The 22,741-nt window shown below is 47.1% G+C and overlaps 1 protein-coding gene across 1 annotated transcript in view; it reads left to right on the forward strand.

Moving 5' to 3' along the window:
• kmt2ca (lysine (K)-specific methyltransferase 2Ca) overlaps window positions 1–22,741 on the forward strand; it is a 502,252-nt gene that overhangs the window by 298,305 nt on the left and 181,206 nt on the right. Inside the window, exon 14 of the mRNA XM_043691052.1 lies at window positions 7,483–8,195. Within this exon, the coding sequence (XP_043546987.1) occupies window positions 7,483–8,195 (713 nt within the window). The remainder of the gene's footprint in view (window positions 1–7,482; window positions 8,196–22,741) is intronic.

Below are 22,741 nucleotides of genomic sequence, written 5' to 3' on the forward strand. Positions count from 1 at the left end.
GCAGATACGGGGGAGGCGGAGGAATTGGGAATACGGGATGGCATTTTTGCAAGAGGTAGGGTGGGAAGAGGTGTAATCCAGGTAGCTGTGGGAGTCGGTGGGTTTGTAGAAGATGTCAGTGTCAAGTCGGTCGTTACTGATGGAGATGGAGAGGTCCAGGAAGGGGAGGGAGGTGTCAGAGATGGTCCAGGTAAATTTAAGGTCTCTTCCAGCACCACTGATCCAGAGGGTTCTGGATTGCTGATCCAATGACGTTACCACTATGGCACTACTTCCGCTACTCTGAACCTGCATCACTTTTTCCTATCCTTTACCTTAATTTAGCAATTCACTTTAATCAGGTCTGCTTTCATGCCCTCACAGTTGCCCTTTAAAGTTAAAGAAGAAATATTTTCAGTAACATTCCTTTGACCTTAAGACTGAATGTAAAATGTTATGGTCACTGCTGCCTCTGCGTACCTGCATTATGAGATAATTAATTGATCCTACTTCATTGTACAATAACAGATTTAGAATAAAGTTAAACATCACACAACACCAGGTTATAGTCCAACAGGTTTAATTAGCATAGCCTTCTCTCTGTTTAACTCCGGAAAGTATCTTAAAAATATTGAATGGAAGTCTTCATTAGACTACTTCTGCCAAATGACTTTTCCAGTAAAGGTATTAAGTAAAATCATCATGACGATCTTCTTGTGTTGGGAGTCTGTAGACCACTCCCGGGATAACACTTACTTTAGTTAGAAATGTGAAAAAAATGAAAGAACGTGCACATTTTGGTTTCGTAAACTTGAGTCATCTATGTCTATTGTGCTCATGTTGTGATTAAGTAACTGAGCCACGCTTTCACCTTTTACTACTTTCCCATTATTTCTAAATGTCTTGCATCTTCTGATTCAGGTCCCAATTCATGTCATCCTGCAACCATGTTCTTATAATCGCTACCAGATTGTACTTAACTTCTTTTTGCACAAAAGAGAGCCCAACATCTGAATATTTATCCATTCTTGAAAGTCCCACAGCCCTGCTGATACATCTGTTTGAGAAAGAACTGGGTGAAATGTTTTTACTTGCCTTCTTCGTACTGGAAACCCATTGTACAAATTTGATCACTGTTTATACGAGAGTCTTACCATATAAGGTTAGATAGATAGGTTAGATACCCTACAGTATGGAAACAGGCCCTTCGGCCCAAAAGTCCATACCGACCCTCCAAAGAGCAACCAGACCCATTCCCCCCCCCTATATTTACCCCTGACAAATGCACCCAATCAATGGGCAATTTAGCATGGCCAATTCACCTGGCCTGCACATCTTTGGATGGTGGGAAGAAACCGGAGGAAACCCATGCAGACGCTGGGAGAATGTGCAAACTCCACACAGACAGTCGCCCAAGGCAGGAATCGAAACCGGGTCCCTGATGCTGTGAGGTAGCAGTGTCACCCGGATTGCATTGATATCAGTATTGTGCTAATTTTATCCATGTTCCCCTGCTGTCATATCACAGTTTAATTGTAAGTAATAAATTGCATTTACAACTGTGAAACTCTGTAAAATCATTTTTCAGATGATTTCTTATATGGCTGAAAACTCAAGATTTTTCCAGCCCTTCCTAATAACTCTGACTTGAAAGTTTTGTGATGCTTCTTTCAACCTCAATTGCATGATAGCGTCCTGATTTTTAAAAAGAAAACATTTCTTCAGGTGTGAGCATTGTCGGTTAGACTAGCATTTAGTGCCCATCCTAAAACCAACTCGAGCTGCTGTACTGCAGTGAGGTGGTCAGTACACTAACAGTGCTGTTAGAAGCATTGTAGTCAGGCTACAGCCCAAGCAGGCAGATGCTGATGAAGGGTTTTTGCCTGAAACGTTGATTTTCCTGCTCTTCTGATCTGTCTGACCTGCTGTGTTTTTCCAGCACCACTCTAATCTTGACTACAACCCAAGTAGTTAACTAAGTCATGGATTTTGTTCATTAAAGTTTGGAATTCCACAGTCTATCCTTAAATTACACTACTTTGAATAGTTTGTCTTGTCTCCAAATCTGGACTCTAATTCATTTAACATGTTTGATGTATTGAAATGAATTAGGAATTGTTCTCTTTGCATTTCAATCTTTAAATTTCAAATGTATTACTTACCGTGGTATTTTCAAATAACAAATAAATATCAATAATTCCTGGACTTGTCAACTTACCTGATGTCAGAGATTGTGAAGTCCATATCCATATCAGCTATCACTGGTTCACTGAATGTAAATTTCATGTGGCTTACACATAAAACATAGAAGAATACAGTGCAGTACAGGCCCTTCGGCCCTCGATGTTGCGCCGATCCAAGCCCACCTAACCTACACTAGCCCACTATCCTCCATATGCCTATCCAATGCCCGCTTAAATGCCCATAATGAGGGAGAGTCCACCACTGCTACTGGCAGGGCATTCCATGAACTCACGACTCGCTGAGTAAAGAACCTACCCCTAACATCTGTCCTATACCTACCCCCCCTTAATTTAAAGCTATGCCCCCTTGTAATAGCTGACTCCATACGTGGAAAAAGATTCTCACTGTCGACCCTATCTAAACCCCTAATCATCTTATACACCTCTATCAAGTCACCCCTAAACCTTCTTTTCTCCAATGAAAACAACCCCAAGTGCCTCAGCCTTTCCTCATACGATCTTTCTACCATACCAGGCAACATCCTGGTAAACCTCCTCTGCACCCGTTCCAGTGCCTCCACATCCTTCCTATAGTATGACGACCAAAACTGCACACAATACTCCAGATGCGGCCGCACCAGAGTCTTATACGACTGCAACATGACCTCAGGACTCCGGAACTCAATTCCTCTACCAATAAAAGCCAGTACGCCATATGCCTTCTTCACCGCACTATTTACCTGGGTGGCAACTTTCATAGATCTGTGTACATGGACACCACGATCCCTCTGCTCATCCATACTACCAAGTATCCGACCATTAGCCCAGTACCCCATCTTTTTGTTACTCTTTTAATAACTTTACAAACTCATTTAAATGCAAGAGAGCCATTAAACAAACTGCTAAATCACCCTCAATCCCATGCCTCAGTATTTTATACAATAGTAGTGTATCATGGGGAACTTTATCAAATGCCTAACTGAAATCCATATATGCCGCATCAACCGCTTTACTCTTATCCACCTGTTTGGTCATTTTCTCAAGGAATTCAATAAGGTTTGTGAGGCAAAACTGTGTTGACTATCACTAATCAACTTATTCCTTTCTAGATGATTATAAATCCTATCTCTCATAACCTTCTCCAACACTTTACCCACAACCAAAGTAAGGCTCACTGGTCTATAATTACCAGGATTGTCTCTACTCCCATTCTTGAACAAGGGAACAACATTTGCTATCCTCCAGTCTTCTGGAACTATTCCTGTAGACAATGGCGACATAAAGATCAAAGCTAATGGCTTCTTCAAGAAGGGCTTATGCCTGAAACGTCGATTCTCCTGTTCCTTGGATGCTGCCTGACCTGCTGCGCTTTTCCAGCAACACATTTTCAGCCCAAATCTTATTCTAGCCATTCTTTATTCCTGATATACCTATTAAAAGCCTTAGGGTTTTCCTTGATCCTACCTACCAATGACTTCTCATTCCCCTCCTGGTTCTCTGTAGTGCTCTCTTTAGGTTTTTCCTGGCTAACTTGTAACTCTCAAGTGCCCTAACTGAGCCATCACATGTCGTCCTAACATTAGCCATCATCTTCCTCTTGACAAGAGATTCAGCTTCCTTAATAAACCACTGCTCCTGCGCTCAGCAACTTGCTCCCTGCCTGACTGGTGCATATTTATCAAGGACCTGCAGTAACTGTTCCTTGAATAAGCTCCACATTTGAATTGTGCCCATCCCCTGCAGTTTCCTTCCCCATGCTATGCATCCTAAATCTTGCCTAATCTCATTGAAATTGCCTTTCCCTTCGCTATAGCTGTTGCCCTGCAGTATAAACCTATCTCTTTCCATCACTAAAGTAAAGATAAATGAATTGAGCTCACTATCACCAAAGTGATCACCTACTGCCAAATCTAACACCTGGCCGGCTTCATTACCTAGTACCAAATCTAATGTGGCCTTGCCCCTTGTTGGCCTGTCTACATACTGTCAGGAAACCTTCCTGCATACATTGAACAAAAACTGACCCATCTAAAGTACTTGAACTATAGTATGCCCAGTCAACATTTGGAAAGTTGAAGTCCTCCATAATAACTACCTTGTCACTCTTGCTCCTATTGAGGATCATATTTGCTATCCTTTCCTCTACATCTCTGGAACTATTTGGAGGCCTATAGAAAACTCCCAACAGGGTGACCTTTCCTCTTTCTAACCTCAGCCCACACTACCTGAGTAGACGAGTCCTCAAACATCCTTGCTGCAACCGTAACACTGTCCTTGTCTAACAATGCCACAGCACCAGCGCACACACACACCATTTCCTCTGTCCTTACTATAGCATCTAATGCTCGGCACCTGCCAGTTCACCCACCTTATTCTGGATGCTCCTGGCATTGAACTTGTTGAAGCCTTCTTGTGACCTTCAAACCTTATTTCAGACCTCACTCAACCTCCTGTATATACAAACTACAATTTAGGTTCCCATCCCTCTGCTGAATTAGTTTAAACCCTTTCTCTCCCTATTCCTCTCGCTAGCACATAGCACGGGCAACAAACCAGAGATCATGACTCTGTTTGTTCGAGCTCTAAGCTTCCACCCTAGCTCACTGAATTTCTGCCTTAAATCCCCTTCTCTCTTCTGACCAATGTCATTGGTGCCTGTTTGGACCACGACTTGGGGCTGCTCCCTCTCCCTCTTAAGGATGCCGAAAACATGATCTGAGACATCATGAACCCTGGCACCTGAGAGGCAATGCATCAACCGTGAGTGTTTCCTCGTTCCCACAGAACCTCCTATCTGTCCCCCTAACTATGGAGTCCCCAATAACTAATGCTCTGCTCCTCTTCCCTCTTCCCTTCTGAGCAACAGGGACAGACTTTGTGCTAGAGACCTGTGCTCCATTGCTTACCCCGGTAAGTCATTCCTCCCAACAGTATCCAAAAAGGTCTACCTGTTATTGAGGGGAACGGCCACAGAGGATCCCTGCACTACCTGCCAGTTCCCTGATGGTAACCCATCTACCACCTTCTCTTAATAACTTCCTCAGCCTCCCGAATGATCCGAAGTTCACCCAGCTCCAGTTCCCTAACGTGGTTTTCAAGGAGCTGGAGTTGGGTACACCTGTTACAGATGCAGTCAGCAGGGACACTACTGGTGACCCCTATGTCCCACATTTTGCAGGAGGAATATTCAACTGCCCTAACCTCCATTCCCACTGCTCTTAAGTTCCCAACAAGACTACTGAAAAGCAAAAAAAGCAATTAGTCACCTTACCAATCCGGTGCACAGAACCTTGTTTTGGTTTAGAGGAGGAGGAGGAGTGGGACACACTACCCGAGTAGTGTTTCTGGTAAAACAACTGCCCAAATATGAAGCCTCTTATCCAGCAGTTCTTTGTGCGCTCCACCTCCACAAGGTAAGCTTTTATATATTTTAAATCCAACTTTGCGTCGGGCCTCTGGTACTCGCTGTTGCTCCTCCCATTTTGACTGCTGCCAAGAAAATGAAGAACATTTTTGCTGCCTTTTGATCCATTCTTCTTAAAATTTGTGTTCAGTTTCTTCACAAATGTTCTTCGTACAATTTTTACCAGCAGTAACTCTCTTGTGAAAATAATGTTGAGTTCATGCTTTCAAGTTCAAAGATTTTGGGCTAGTATGTTATGATTGACTTTGAGTAGAAAGTGAGGTCTGCAGATGCTGGGGATCAGAGCTGGAAATGTGTTGCTGGAAAAGCGCAGCAGGTCAGGCAGCATCCAGGGAACAGGAGAATCGACGTTTCGGGTATAAGCCCTTCTTCAGGAATTCCTGAAGAAGGGCTTATGCCCGAAACGTCAATTCTCCTGTTCCCTGGATGCTGCCTGACCTGCTGCGCTTTTCCAGCAACACATTTCCAGCTATGATTGACTTTGGAAAAGTTATCGCAGTGAAGTATGTTCAAGGTAAGTATAGCAATTAAAACTCCACTTTGTTTCCTCCTTCAAACCATCATACGAACCCAAGTAATTTGGTTGAATATTTGCCTTTTATTTGTTCTCAAAATGTGGGAAATGCTTGCAAGACCGTTCAGTCAGTGGTGTAGTCCAGAACTAGAGTTGTATGAACATGACTATGGAAGACTGAGAGTCCAATCCTTAAAAGTTGAAGGATCTGCGCTTGAGAATAAGTCAGAACTGATGGAGGTTTCTGGCCCACAAGTGTCAAATAATGAGCTCATACAAGAAACTACACTGATTAAGGAGAGCCCAGAAATTCCATTACAAGATGAAATGGCACAGAAATCTTTTATCCATGTTTGAATATGGCCGAAATGAGGTCAGGAGGCAGAACCCAAACTGGGTGTCAGTGAACAGGCTATTTTATTGCTAAGCAGCTGCTGTTTGATAGTACCGTTGATGAGGAGAAAGTGAGGTCTGCAGATGCTGGAGATCAAAGTTGAAACTTTATTGCTGGAACAGCACAGCAGGTCAGGCAGCATCCAGGGAACAGGAGATTCGACGTTTCGGGCACAGGCCCTTCTTCCTGAAGAAGGGCCTGTGCCCGAAACGTCGAATCTCCTGCTCCCTGGATGCTGCCTGACCTGCTGTGCTGTTCCAGCAATAAAGTACCGTTGATGACACCTTCCATCACTTTACTGATGAGTTGCTGTTGTGCATGTTGTAGACGGTACATACCGTTGCCACTTCATGTCAGTAATGGAGGGAGCGAATGTTTAATTGGTAACCCTCACTCTTTGATCTGTGCTATCAGTTTTTCAGAGAGAAATACTGAACCTGTTAAATAAATTTAATTGTGATTTTAATGATTATTGCTGAAGACTTTCCTAGTCCCAGAAAATGAACTTTATGGTAAAGTTCTTTCAGGATTGAAAAAAATAATATTATACTCTAAGATTTACAACATATGAAGGATGATAATCACTTCCTGATTTGCTGTATGTGGAAGTTCTTTAATGGTTGATTTCTTATCTTGTTTTGATGTCATCATTGTTGCTGGGCTCCTGGAGATATCTTTGAATAAGTACCAGATTCATATTAATATCAGGAGAGCTAAACAGCTTACGGCATCATTATGGAAAGGTTCCTTTGAGGTAAATGGCAAACTGTGTTCTAGTTGCTGACAGCAAAATCCAGGCTGTTGTTTTGAAACAAATATATCTATCTGTTTAGCATTCAAAGGACTTGCCTTTAACAAAAAAAACTGGAAATTATGTGAGGGCATTCAAGATGGCCACATAATTTAGCTTCATTTGTGTTTTACTGAACTTTAACATTTAGCATGTGAAAAATAGTTTTATTTCATTCAAAATATTTTGTGCTTGTAGATTTGGAAGTGGTCCATACTGCTGAACATGTAGAGCCTGATGTGGCAAAGGAGGCTTCAGATTCTGAAAAAGCTGTCCAGCAGTTTGAGTGTCTAACTCCAGCCAGAGATGTTCAAGAGCTCGAAGCAACTGAAAATGAACCTGAAACACTAGAGCAACCTCAACTGGATGAGGAAACACGAAATTTGGAAATTGTTATTGAAGGACCAGTGCTTGTAAAAGAAGACCATCAGTTATGTGAGAATAAGTCAGAACTGATGGAGGTTTCTGGCCCAGAAGTGTCAAATAATGAGCTCATACAAGAAGCTACACTGATTAAGGAGAGCCCAGAAATTCCATTACAAGATGAAGTGGTACAGAAAAACGAAGAAAAAGTTTCTCAAACATGTCTCAGTAGCAGCATTTCTGAAGCTGAAAAAACTTGCAGTGAAAGTACATCAGATATGAGTTCACCTGTTGAAAACAATACTGTCAAAGTTTTTGGAGAAACTGGCAATAACTACACACAGAACAACAAGTCAAGCGTTTCTTCGCATTTTGTGACCGTTTCAGTTGGAGTTTCTCCTGTAACAAATGTGTCTTGTACTTCAGCTGCAGGCACTTTCTCAGGAATTCCTGCATCAACGTTCATACCCATGGTTCCAAAAATAGGCATGGGAAAACCAGCTATTACCAAAAGGAAGTTTTCTCCAGGGCGACCTAGAATGAGACAGGTAAACTTTGGTTTTTAATCTGTTAAGTGTAAACAAAATTTGAATACTATAGTTTGTCCAATGATATGATCGGAAAATAGCTCTATTTTGTGTTATGAAGTTGCAAGGTATGTCAAATAGTGACAAACATTTCAGGGTCTAGAAGGTGACATCAAACAAACATCAGTACTTCTTTTCAGTTGCATTTTTGTTTGCTAAACCTAACAGTTTTTAATGTTAATATACAAGTAATTTCAATAATGTAAAGTATATACAAAATTCCACTTTTGAAAGGAAAGGTTTTTCTTCCTTGAAATTTTTTTCTATGTAATTAGATATAAAGTTGCCAAAGTCCCAGAAGACCATGGGACTGCTCTCTTTAGAGTAAGATGACTCATGGTTGCCATGTCTTAGATGATGTTGAGAAGAAGAGTCCTTCGTGGTAACCTCAGCTGATGGAGCTATTGAACCTGTAGTATTGGCATAATTTTGCAGTACAAACCAGCGTCCAGCGAACTGATTTAACAATTATTTAAATAGATGTTTATTTATTGAAAATATGAAAGATGAGATTTGTTAACCTCCACATGAACTTGAGAATCTGTTTCTGCCAAACCTGTGCACAGAACATTATTCAGCATCTTTTTAGTCTTGTTTTAAAAGTCTTGAGGTGTAAATTCATTAAAATTATTCAATTTTAATATCCCATTAGCCTTTGGCAGATATACAAATATAGTGTGAAGTACAGATGAGTATTTTGAATTGCATTGTAACATTTTGAACATAAAATTAAGTTTATGAAAACCTGGAAGCAAAGAATGGAAAAATTTCACCTATACTAGAGGCATGGGCTTTCTTTTTTGGTACACTAAGTGCCAAGTAAATCTGTTAAATGTTTGCTTAGAGTACACATTCTTGATAGTGGTTATAAATAAAATCTAACCAAAGAGAGAATACTACTTTGTAACTTGAAATTAATTTAATCATGAAAAACCATCTGTATTTTGCATCTAGCTCAATGTTATTTTCAGGAGACTGAACAATGCATTGCTGTTATGTAATATCTTATTCCCTCCTATTTACAAACTGCTGTTTAGCTGCACAGATCTGTTTTGGGTCTCTTTGCTGTTTTTTAATTTTGTGAAGGGATAAGGTATCAATCCTAATATAGTGAGTTAAGTAATGTTTTTTGGTTCTTCTGATTCATCTACAGAATCATGTCTTCCAACGAATTTTAGTATTTTCTATATAAAATAGTAACAGTTTAAATGCACTATGTTAGCTTGTATGCTAAGATTTGTTTCACCCCTTACACTCATGCATGCACATGTACACACCTGTCCAGCAACCACCAATCATCCTAATTTGGTAATGTGTTCAGCAGGGGAGTAGGTAAAATGTTTTGGACTTTTATTGTCTTCTGTTAAGAATACATTTGGTTGAATTGTGAGCTGTTTGCAGTGAACAACTGTTGTGCTTTTAGATTGCATCCTTCACTGCATTCCAAGAGAGCATTTATTATTGGTAATTTGCATATTGCAAGTGATTGTTCTGTGTACTGTCAGAAATCAGAATAAGATTGAGGAGTAAAATTGGATTTTCGGTAGTCTGACAAAATTTTAAAGGGCAAATAAGTGAAGCTACAACTTAAAGGTTTGGAGAAATTCAATTTTATGCTTGGCTTCTCCTGGGTTAGATTCTACAGATTTTATAACGATGGAAAACTGCCAAAGTGAATTTGTTCAGATTTCACTCTGTGGGTTATGTGAGCATTTTCTTCAGTGTGCTATTTTCAAGAATACTGAAATATGTCTTCTTGCCCCAGTGTACTAATGGAATGAGCAGAAGCAATAATTGTATTTGAAGGAATTTCAATTGGTTCAGCTCAAACTTTAAGTTTAGTTCTTGTGACTTTTATGTCTCAGTAGTCTGAGCATGTGTCGGTTGCTCAATGTCCCAGCTTGCACAGTAAGATTCATGGAGTACAAGTAATAGCTCTTCATTCTGTGGAAAGATTGTTGTGTAGATTCTTATGTTAAAAGACTTCTGCACATTTTAAAGCTCCTTTTTTTGATTTAGAGTGTGAAAATCAGAGCCCTAGACTCAGAAAGATACATTTAATTTTAGTAACATTTTTGAGTCAGAATATTTCTGAGGCAAATATAATTTTGACTTTTTTTTATGTAAATGGATGGAAGCTAATTGCACACATCTGTCTGTTGTGAATTCTCATTTAAAAGTTTACTCCTCATACTTGGCTTTTTGGCAATGTGAGAAACAGAACTCACAAATCAATCAGCCGGAGACAAAGCCTTGGAAACAAGAACAATTTATTACAGTCTCACAAGAACTGGACGCTTCTGTAATCAAACAGAAATGCGCGCGAAAATAACACATTAAAGCATTCTTATTCAGTTTACAAGTTGCGGAATCACTCCTCCCTTTTCCCATCCTATCATAAGCCAATTACCTCATTTGTTAGTTGTTTTCTTATCTGGCCATCCTGCTGTCCTTGTCTGCATTCTTTGTTCCTTGTTTGTTACAGCTTGTTCTTTATTCCAGTTTCTCTTATCACACTTTCATTTCACAATAAAGCTTATAGTTATTTCCTAGCTTAAAACTATTTTCTTTAAAAGACCCTCTATATTCATGAAAGTCTTAGCCTCGCCTTTTGGCAATGAGGTTCACAATCTCACATTTTACATTTGTGTTGTTCGTCCCTCGAACTCTAAAAGCATTCTTTACTTTCTCTTTGTTGCATATCACCTGATTGTAAAAGCATCTGATGATTTATTTGGGTCCCCTCCCCAAGGGATGTCATCAGTCGGCTCATTACCCATTTTAGGACATTGAACCCTATCACCAGACCCATTAATGTCAATAATCCATAGATAGCTAGATTGACTAACCACCTTCCCCAACCAGTCAATCCCCAATTCCCCCATTCCTATCCTTTTTCGTTCCGGTACCGATTACCGGCCTCCCTTATCTTGGCGATTTTGTCTCGCACATGTTTGGAGATATCAGTAATGTTAGAGGAGACCTCAGGTATGTACGTACAACATTGCTCTCCAATTAGTGCATAGGTACCACCCTTCTCTGCCAGAATATAATCCAGAACCATCCTGCTCTGAAGGGTCGTTAACCTAGTGGCAATCATTTCAGTCGTTATGGCTGCTACCTGGGATTGGGTTTCGGCCAACGCATCAGCAGTATTGTTGGCCAACTCTTCCAGGGAAGTCACCAACTTTTGTATTTCTACTCCTGCTCGAGCGGTCCCATACGTAGGTATCAAAGTCCAGAGGAGGCGATCTCCTTCGGTTACTTTCCGGGTTACTCGCCTTCCTCCCTGTTTATTCCAAGGTATTTTTGGAGCTCTCTTTAACATCCTCAAGTGGGGAATTATATAAGCAAGGTAGCAGCAGCCACTCCAGCCTTTCTGGCTTTGAGGTAGTGTCTGAACTGGATGGTCCCAGCACCCATTCCCGTTACATCCGCCACTCCAAACGTACTTCTCACCGGGGATAAATGGGTAGGCCTTTAAGCCACCCACCCAATATGTCCCAAACAATACTTGGGGAATGGTCATGGCAGTGGCTTGGCTGGTGTAGACACAAGATGATTTTCCTAATCGGAAGAGTGCGGTATCATTCTGATTACAGAAACCAGTGGTATTTACTGCTTTCGGTGGGGAAACTCTAAGGCCATCAATAGCACCCAGAGCTTTAGGGGCTGGTCGAGGGAACCGCCCCGCAAAGTTATAATTACCCCTTTCGAATCTTCAAGTTGTATCATTTGAGCCCGAGTCAAATTGTTGTATATCGTACACTTCTTCTTTGGTAAGTGGTATTACCGTGAGAGGAATTCCGGATTCCCCATTGTGTGGGATCTCCGCGCACACCGACAGTCGGTATGGCCCTTTAGTTTAGCATAATTCTGACATAAAGTGGTAAAATGATTTTTCCCACATCCCCACCCCCCCACCCTTGCAGCTAGCGCTAATATTATCGTGACAACAAAAAGCTGACCATTCATTTCAGCTCACAACTGTCTATTCCCTAATCCTTTAAATACCAAGGAGGAGTGAGTCCATACAACACTTACAATTGTTTTGGGATACAGTTTTTTTTTAAACCAATTCTTAATAGTCTCTTATCGCAGTCCAATCTTTTTGCTCAGCTTGACTTTCAGAGGGTTGTCTGTAGGATGTGCTTGCCACTCTGCCGGAGGTGAAGGAGCGTCCACCAGGCCCTTAACAAGAGTGTGATGACTCCACCCTTTTTCAGCAGTTCGGACGGCTGTTTTAGTAGTCAGGAGGGTTAGGAACGGTCCCTCCCAGCTCGGGTGTAGTTTAGTATCTTTCCACATCTTTATCAGGACCCAATCATCCGGTTGTATCCGATTATATTGTGAACTCAAGTGGAGGTGTATGGGTCAACAGACCCTTCTTCCTAAGGACAGACAAAGAAGAGCCAAGTGCCAAGCTCTTTAAAAACTTATCATTGAACTCTACAGTTGGTAATTCCCTTCTTCCACCCAAGAAAGGTAATCCAAACATCATCTCATAAGGAGAGAGGCCCATATCACGTTTGGGTGCAGTCCTTATGCTTAGCAACGCGATAGGCAAACACTTTGTCCATGGTAATCGAGTCTCTAGGACTAGCTTAGGCAATTGCTTCTTTAAGGTTTGATTCATTCGTTCCACCCGTCCAGAGGAAGGCGGGTGCCAAGGAGTGTGAAATTCCCAAGAGATTTCTAATCCCGCCATTACTTCTTGTAGGATCTTAGTGGTAAAATGGCTACCTTGGTCTGAATCTATACTTTCCACCACTCCATATCGAGGAATTATATGTTCTAAAAGAGTTTTCACTACTCCCTTCGAAGTAGCTGAGGACATTGGAAATGCCTCTACCCACCCAGTTAGGTGATCCATTAGGACTAATAAGTACTTTTGTTTCCCTACTGGGGGTAGTTCTGTGTAATCTACCTGTATTTTTTGAAAAGGTCTTACCCCAGGGTTTCTCCTGCCTCTTGGGCTCCCCCCCCCCGTTACTTTCTTATTAATCTTTTGGCAAGTCGGGCATCCTGCTCATACCTGCTTGGCTAATGTGTATATCCCTTTACATCCGTACTTCCTTAACACTATGTCACACATGAGAGGGGAAAGATATAAAAGAGACCTAAGGGGCAACTTTTTCACGCAGAGGGTGGTATGTGTATGGAATGAGCTGCCAGAGGAAGTAGTGGAGGCTGGTACAATTGCAATATTTAAGAGGCATTTGGATGGGTATATGAATAGGAAGGGTTTGGAGGGATATGGCCCACTTCTGGCAGGTGGGACGAGATTGGGTTGGGATATTTGGTCTGCATGGACGGGTTGGACCGAAGGGTCTGTTTCCATGCTGTACATCTCTATGACTCTATGGCTTGGGAGCCCCAGTGACTGCCCTGGTGCAAGATAGTTAGGATGTTTCTCATGACTGGTTTACTTAATAACTCCCTTCCAACTGGGAGGATCCATCATCCTTAGGTTGTCTTAGCTATCGTTACAGTTACTGCACTGTCCTCCACCCCAATTTTTAAGCCCAGCAATATAATCAAATTCCTATCTAATAGATTACTTCCAATGTCAGGAATATATAGTAATTGTCCTATCACTTCCTCATCATTTCTTCTAATTAGGGTTGGCTGAAAAATAGGCACCAAGAATTCTTTGCCTTTTACTCCGGAAACCTTAAGATACTCCTTAGTCAATTTAACGGCGGTAGGTCTAAAACTTAGAGATGACCGTGCCGCTCCCGTGCCCACCAGAAATATTGCCTCCTCCCCTTCAGGTCCCACCTTTAAGTTTATCAAGGGTTCCCGGAAGGAGGAAGGAACCCCTTACTCCCCTAATCTTCATCTAAGGTCATTAGGGAAACGGCTTCCCTTTCTCGTGCTAATTCCGGGCATTCCCGTTTAAAATGCCCCATTTTCCTGCAATGGTAACACCCTGCCTGTTGCCTCCTTTCTCGGGTATCTGACCCTTGTCTTTCGTGTCCTCCCCTACCCTTCCTGTTATCCCCTGATCCCATTCTCCTTTTTGTTATTTCTTCTACTGCCGCCACCATCATTTTGGCTTTCTGCTTCTCGTCTTCCCTTTTCACAGACACTTTCTGTGCCTAACGTAACAGTTCTTCCATCTGTCTTTCACTCCATCCATCTAATTTCTGTAATTTCTTTTGTATGTCCGGCCATGATTTAGTTACAAATTGGACCTTTAAGAGTCCCTGTGTTATCGGATTATCGGGATCCATTCCCGAATACTTCCTTGTGGCCTCCTTGAGCCTTTTAAGGAATTCAGAAGGGGTTTCATCCTTCTCTCGTCGTACTTCAAAGGCCTTAACAAAGTTTTGTGATCTAGGTGCCGCCTCTTTAATTCCTAATATTACCATTTCTCATAGATCCTGCATTGACTCCCTATCTATTCTGTCATTATTCTCCCAGTGAGGGTCAACATTTGGGAATTTCTGTTCTGCTGGGGCCCTTTCTTCCCCAACTGGGTGCTTCTTTTCCCATTCCTGTAAAGCCACTCTCCTAATCATACCTCTTTCTTCCCTGAAAGTAACGTTCCTAAAATTGCCATCAGTTCTTCCCAGGTATATAAATTCGGCCCTAGGAGTCGATCTAATTGTTCGGCTAGTCCAACCGGATCCTCTATTAAACTTTTCATTTCCTTTTTAAAGGCCCTAACTTCACTGCTAATTAAGGGAGCGTTTACATATCCGATTGTACCTTCCCCAATCGGAACCTCTCGTAAGGGATATAATTTTACATTTTCTATTATCTCTGCTTCCCCCCTCCTTTACGTGTGGTGGCTCGAGTGTTTCTGATCCCCCTAGGTTCTGCATCCTTCAGTTCAGAGTCCGTTCCCCTTTCTGTGTCTGGACTCGGTTTTACTTCGGGAGCTGTAGGCTCGTTCCTGGGAGTAGTATATGGGGTCGGCAAACCCGTTAAGGGATCCCATTGTGGCTTCCCTTCATTCTTTTTCTGTTCTTTCCCTGATTGCCCCATATTCATGGGACATAATTTTACTCCCGTGTTCCCTATCCAATAAGCCGCATAATCGGACTCTTTTTGACTGTACGGTTCTTTTTGATTGACATATATATTAAGATCTTGACACAGCCAATCCTCATCGGCCCATATTTGGGCCAAAAAATACCAGGTGCCTTAATACTTTCTCTAGTCCAAACGAAACAACAATACAACAATCATTGTAGCCTTATCTTCCTCCCGCGTCCGGGAGTTGTGTTCCCAATTACCCAACATTTTCTCCAAAGGACTGTCGGGCGGAATATATTCCCCTTTAATGCTATTTACAGATCGATCGTTACCCAGGGAACTCCCCGTGCCTCCCATTGTTGCTAATTTAATTAATCTTAACGAGGTCCAGTGTCACCTTCTTCCACACCCCCTTCAGAGTCCTGACTAGACACCTTACTCAACCGATTAATCTGACCAATTATATGCTTTTTGAGACTTCAACGATTTTCCATAAATCACTTTTATGTAAGGAAAAAGAGATTAGTTAGAAACTGATAGTAAGGCAGTCATGACCTGTAAAAAGAACAGGAGTTAACATTTTATTTTATAATCTGTAAAATCCTCAACCTTAAAAGAAATCATGTTAAAATTTCCATAGTAGAAATCAGATTCAAAACAGTCCCGAAATCACAAAGGGCTAAACTTTCTACTTGCCGTACAGCTCTCGGGCTCTCTCGCGCTCTGTCTCACACACGCTCTCTCGCGCTCTCTCACAAGCTCTCGCGCGCGCGCACTCGACCTCTCGCGCGCGCGCGCACTCGCCCTCTCGCGCGCGCGCGCACTCGACCTCTCGCGCGCGCGCGCACTCGACCTCTCGCGCGCGCGCGCACTCGACCTCTCGCGCGCGCGCGCACTCGACCTCTCGCGCGCGCGCGCACTCGACCTCTCGCGCGCGCGCGCACTCGACCTCTCGCGCGCGCGCGCACTCGACCTCTCGCGCGCGCGCGCACTCGACCTCTCGCGCGCGCGCGCACTCGACCTCTCGCGCGCGCGCGCACTCGACCTCTCGCGCGCGCGCGCACTCGACCTCTCGCGCGCGCGCGCACTCGACCTCTCGCGCGCGCGCGCACTCGACCTCTCGCGCGCGCGCGCACTCGACCTCTCGCGCGCGCGCGCACTCGACCTCTCGCGCGCGCGCGCACTCGACCTCTCGCGCGCGCGCGCACTCGACCTCTCGCGCGCGCGCGCACTCGACCTCTCGCGCGCGCGCGCACTCGACCTCTCGCGCGCGCGCGCACTCGACCTCTCGCGCGCGCGCGCGCACTCGACCTCTCGCGCGCGCGCGCACTCGACCTCTCGCGCGCGCGCGCGCACTCGACCTCTCGCGCGCGCGCGCACTCGACCTCTCGCGCGCGCGCGCGCACTCGACCTCTCGCGCGCGCGCGCACTCGACCTCTCGCGCGCGCGCGCGCACTCGACCTCTCGCGCGCGCGCGCACTCGACCTCTCGCGCGCGCGCGCGCACTCGACCTCTCGCGCGCGCGCGCACTCGACCTCTCGCGCGCGCGCGCGCACTCGACCTCTCGCGCGCGCGCGCACTCGACCTCTCGCGCGCGCGCGCGCACTCGACCTCTCGCGCGCGCGCGCACTCGACCTCTCGCGCGCGCGCGCGCACTCGACCTCTCGCGCGCGCGCGCACTCGACCTCTCGCGCGCGCGCGCGCACTCGACCTCTCGCGCGCGCGCGCACTCGACCTCTCGCGCGCGCGCGCGCACTCGACCTCTCGCGCGCGCGCGCACTCGACCTCTCGCGCGCGCGCGCGCACTCGACCTCTCGCGCGCGCGCGCACTCGACCTCTCGCGCGCGCGCGCGCACTCGACCTCTCGCGCGCGCGCGCACTCGACCTCTCGCGCGCGCGCGCGCACTCGACCTCTCGCGCGCGCGCGCACTCGACCTCTCGCGCGCGCGCGCGCACTCGACCTCTCGCGCGCGCGCGCACTCGACCTCTCGCGCGCGCGCGCGCACTCGACCTCTCGCGCGCGCGCGCACTCGACCTCTCGCGCGCGCGCGCGCACTCGACCTCTCGCGCGCGCGCGCACTCGACCTCTCGCGCGCGCGCGCGCACTCGACCTCTCGCGCGCGCGCGCACTCGACCTCTCGCGCGCGCGCGCGCACTCGACCTCTCGCGCGCGCGCGCACTCGACCTCTCGCGCGCGCGCGCGCACTCGACCTCTCGCGCGCGCGCGCACTCGACCTCTCGCGCGCGCGCGCGCACTCGACCTCTCGCGCGCGCGCGCACTCGACCTCTCGCGCGCGCGCGCGCACTCGACCTCTCGCGCGCGCGCGCACTCGACCTCTCGCGCGCGCGCGCGCACTCGACCTCTCGCGCGCGCGCGCACTCGACCTCTCGCGCGCGCGCGCGCACTCGACCTCTCGCGCGCGCGCGCACTCGACCTCTCGCGCGCGCGCGCGCACTCGACCTCTCGCGCGCGCGCGCACTCGACCTCTCGCGCGCGCGCGCGCACTCGACCTCTCGCGCGCGCGCGCACTCGACCTCTCGCGCGCGCGCGCGCACTCGACCTCTCGCGCGCGCGCGCACTCGACCTCTCGCGCGCGCGCGCGCACTCGACCTCTCGCGCGCGCGCGCACTCGACCTCTCGCGCGCGCGCGCGCACTCGACCTCTCGCGCGCGCGCGCACTCGACCTCTCGCGCGCGCGCGCGCACTCGACCTCTCGCGCGCGCGCGCACTCGACCTCTCGCGCGCGCGCGCGCACTCGACCTCTCGCGCGCGCGCGCACTCGACCTCTCGCGCGCGCGCGCGCACTCGACCTCTCGCGCGCGCGCGCACTCGACCTCTCGCGCGCGCGCGCGCACTCGACCTCTCGCGCGCGCGCGCACTCGACCTCTCGCGCGCGCGCGCGCACTCGACCTCTCGCGCGCGCGCGCACTCGACCTCTCGCGCGCGCGCGCGCACTCGACCTCTCGCGCGCGCGCGCACTCGACCTCTCGCGCGCGCGCGCGCACTCGACCTCTCGCGCGCGCGCGCACTCGACCTCTCGCGCGCGCGCGCGCACTCGACCTCTCGCGCGCGCGCGCACTCGACCTCTCGCGCGCGCGCGCGCACTCGACCTCTCGCGCGCGCGCGCACTCGACCTCTCGCGCGCGCGCGCGCACTCGACCTCTCGCGCGCGCGCGCACTCGACCTCTCGCGCGCGCGCGCGCACTCGACCTCTCGCGCGCGCGCGCACTCGACCTCTCGCGCGCGCGCGCGCACTCGACCTCTCGCGCGCGCGCGCACTCGACCTCTCGCGCGCGCGCGCGCACTCGACCTCTCGCGCGCGCGCGCACTCGACCTCTCGCGCGCGCGCGCGCACTCGACCTCTCGCGCGCGCGCGCACTCGACCTCTCGCGCGCGCGCGCGCACTCGACCTCTCGCGCGCGCGCGCACTCGACCTCTCGCGCGCGCGCGCGCACTCGACCTCTCGCGCGCGCGCGCACTCGACCTCTCGCGCGCGCGCGCGCACTCGACCTCTCGCGCGCGCGCGCACTCGACCTCTCGCGCGCGCGCGCGCACTCGACCTCTCGCGCGCGCGCGCACTCGACCTCTCGCGCGCGCGCGCGCACTCGACCTCTCGCGCGCGCGCGCACTCGACCTCTCGCGCGCGCGCGCGCACTCGACCTCTCGCGCGCGCGCGCACTCGACCTCTCGCGCGCGCGCGCGCACTCGACCTCTCGCGCGCGCGCGCACTCGACCTCTCGCGCGCGCGCGCGCACTCGACCTCTCGCGCGCGCGCGCACTCGACCTCTCGCGCGCGCGCGCGCACTCGACCTCTCGCGCGCGCGCGCACTCGACCTCTCGCGCGCGCGCGCGCACTCGACCTCTCGCGCGCGCGCGCACTCGACCTCTCGCGCGCGCGCGCGCACTCGACCTCTCGCGCGCGCGCGCACTCGACCTCTCGCGCGCGCGCGCGCACTCGACCTCTCGCGCGCGCGCGCACTCGACCTCTCGCGCGCGCGCGCGCACTCGACCTCTCGCGCGCGCGCGCACTCGACCTCTCGCGCGCGCGCGCGCACTCGACCTCTCGCGCGAAATGAAAGTTATTTCCTAGCTTAAAACTATTTTCTTTAAAAGACCCTCTATATTCATTAAAGTCTTAGCCTTAAGTATGCTACATGCTACAAGAATTCCGTGACCATTTGTATAATGTTCCCCTTCCCCACCCCCCCCCCCCCACCCCACTGCACCCTATCACCCATCTGCAAAAACAACATTTCTAATCTCCCACAGGCAACAACCTTTTAAAGGCACTGCAAGCATACTTTTAAAAAGCAATCAACAAAGGTCTTACTGTTTGTTAGGAAGTCGGACATTTTGGCTGAAGTCACTACTGTTTGGTTAAAACAGGCAGTGGATTAGTCTGGGAGTACATGATTTTGAAGAGCCAAAGGGACAAATAGGTGATGTGGAATTCGATGATCAAGGAGCATCAAATGTTCTAATTTAACTCTGGGTTTGTTGTATTAAGAGGTGGAGAATAACCTGCAAATGGCTAGAGATATTCCAAATTCACGGTTTCTGAACTGGAGTTACTCTGGCACTTTCGAGAGCACGAGAGGTTCATTTGAAAGGTTCCAGGAGATGACTACCCTGCAGGCAGCAGGAGTTCAGGATATCTGTGTGGCCATCAGATAGATATTGGAAGAGGTTGGAAGTACAGGAGTCTGCAGAGTGTATGTTACTCTCCACAATTACTCTGTATTAAGCAACAATTGGGAGTAATGACCCTGAAAGGCTGCAAACCAGACCATGGTGCTACGGGGTCAGAAAGGTAAAAATGTGGTTATCAGAAATTCCTGTAATGCCACATCAGATGTCATATGGTATGTTGCCTACCTGGTGCCAGAGCAAAAGACACCATACAGGGCATGCAGAATACTCTTTCAAAGTGAAGGAAGTAAGCTGGAAACTATGGTACATGTTGGTACCAGCAACACAGAACAGGCATCAAGTTCCTGCCATCAGATTTCCAGAAGCTTAATATAGTAATCTTGTGTTTGCTTTCAGTACCAATCATTAGTGAGAATATAAGAGTCAGCAAAGGTCAGTGGATTGTCTTGAAGCATGATGCATGAGGTGTGAGGGCTTTAGATACTGCAAAGTTTTAAAATTGACAAGGTGGTACTAAATAGGCTGTCTGTACTGAAGAATTGATAAGGCACCAAAACCAGAGAGAATTCATTCAAAGAGACTGCGGGGAGCAAGAGGTCAGAAAGGTAAAATTGTTGAGTCACCAGCCATTATTTTCCAGTTTTCTTTAGATTAATTGATATCAGAGGGCTGGTTGATGTAAATGCTACAAGGTGCAAGGATAACTACAGGCCAGTCAATTTTCACCTCTGTGGTGCTGAAGCTTCCAGCAATGATAATTTAGGACATAGTTCATAATCAGTTGGACAATTATGGGTGAATTAAGGAAAGTCAGTTTGGACTTCAGAGAAAACTCTGTTCAACTAACTAGCTGGACATTTTAACTCATGGAGTAAAAGGGGGCGGTAGCAACATAGATACAAAACCAGCACAGTGGCAGAAAAGAGAGTGATGGTTAGTGGATTTTTTTTTAGTTAGAGAATGTATAACTCTTCGCCAGAAGTCAGTGTTGAGATCCTTGCTTTTCCTAATGCATAGTACTGATCTAGGCCTTGTTATAATGGACACTGTTTCAGAATTTGGGAACGATATGAAAATTGGAAGCATTGTGAACTGAGATGTAAGCTTTAAACGGACATAACTTAATGGAATAGCCAGCCAAAGTGGCAAATGACACTTTACTACATTAAAATTCAACTGATACATTGTGGTAAGAAGAACATGGATTGACAGTATAAATTAAATTGTAAAGGGTCTACAGGAGTAGAGCAACCCTGGGTGCTTAAATCATTGAAAGCTGCAAGGCAGATTGAAAGAATGCTTAATAAAGCATACAATTTCCTAGGCTTCATTAATAGGGGCATTAATAAGAGCAAGGAAGTTGTATTATGTTTCTACAATGTAGATTCCACCTGATCTTGAGTATTGTGCGCTGTCTGAGCACCACACTTCAGGAAAGATGTGAAGGCATTAGAGTGCAGAAGGTTCACAAATGGTTCCAGGAATGACCACCAACAATTACAGAGAGAGTTTGGAATTACTTTGCTGACAAAATAAAAGGATGGGATGGAATTTGGTAGAGGTATTCAAAAATGCCATGGGTTTGCAGGTGGTAGGGTGAAGAACAAACATGCACAGGGAGAGGCTAGGATTTGAAATGCAGTATCAAAGTGTAGTGGAAGCTAGTTCACTTGAGACCCCGAAGGTGGGATTGGATTGCTATCTCAAAAAGGTAGAATCTGCAGAGTGATGGGGAGAGGTGGTGGAGTAGCATTAAGCAAATTGTTCAAACAGAGAGCTAGCGTAATATGCATTGGTTTTTTTTTACTTTTAACCATTCTGTGGTCTTCATGTTTGGACTGAGTTTCTTCTTCAATGTTCATTTTTAGGGGGCAAAAAAGCGAAAGTGTATATGTTGGGGGAATAACAACTGGACAGGTGAAAGTCAAAGGCCCACAACCAGGGACGATACAAAATAATCTGTGTAGTTAGCAGAGTTCTTCAGAGTACCTTTTGGGAATCTACTGAGATGGGAAATTTCTTCAACCAGAGAGTGGTTAACCTGTGGAACTCATTGCTGCAGTGGGATGTGGAGGCCATGTCATTGAATGTTCAATGACCTAGATTCTTGATGGGTGAGATCAAACGTTCTGAGGAGAAGGCAGGAGAATGGAATTGAGAGACATATCAGCCATGATCGAATGGCGGAGCAGACTCGATTTGCCGAATGGCCTAATTCTGCTCCTATATCTTGTCGTCTTCTGGTCTTCTTTCTCCATGATTCATTTTCCTGACATCTGCATTTCAGTGGAATAAATATCACTGCCTTTATCATTTAGATTTTAGCTATCCTTTGTACTCTTCATTGCCACTTACAATATATTTCTAAAACATATTTTTGCACAGTGCCATTTATTGTCCAATGCTAAGCTGTCCGACAGCGGTGGTGGACTTGCTCTTTGAACCATTATGGTTAATTCTCTAACCAGGAAGACTCATCACTCCATCTGTTGAACATCTCTGTAATTGTTCAGCATTGTTCATGCAGACAGGGAGGGATGAAACTGTTTTTTATGCCTTGGAGTCTGTGCATCATCATCATCGTCGCAAGAAACTACAGAGAGGCATGAACACAGTCCAGTCCATCTCACAAACCATCCATTGACTCCATCTATACTTCACACTGCTTGGGGAGAGCAACTGATGTAATCAAAGACTCCTCCCACCCGGTTTTACTGTCTTCCACCCTCTTCCATCGGGCAGAAGATGTAAAAGTTGAGTACACATCCAAATAGATTCAAGAACAGTTGCTACAAGGCTGGTATCAGACTTTTGAACAGACTTCTCAAATGTTAATTCTAATCTCTCTCTCTCTCCTCTCTTCTCTCACTCT

The sequence above is a fragment of the Chiloscyllium plagiosum genome, chromosome 5, assembly GCF_004010195.1.
Source record: "Chiloscyllium plagiosum isolate BGI_BamShark_2017 chromosome 5, ASM401019v2, whole genome shotgun sequence".
Lineage (NCBI taxonomy): Eukaryota > Metazoa > Chordata > Chondrichthyes > Orectolobiformes > Hemiscylliidae > Chiloscyllium > Chiloscyllium plagiosum.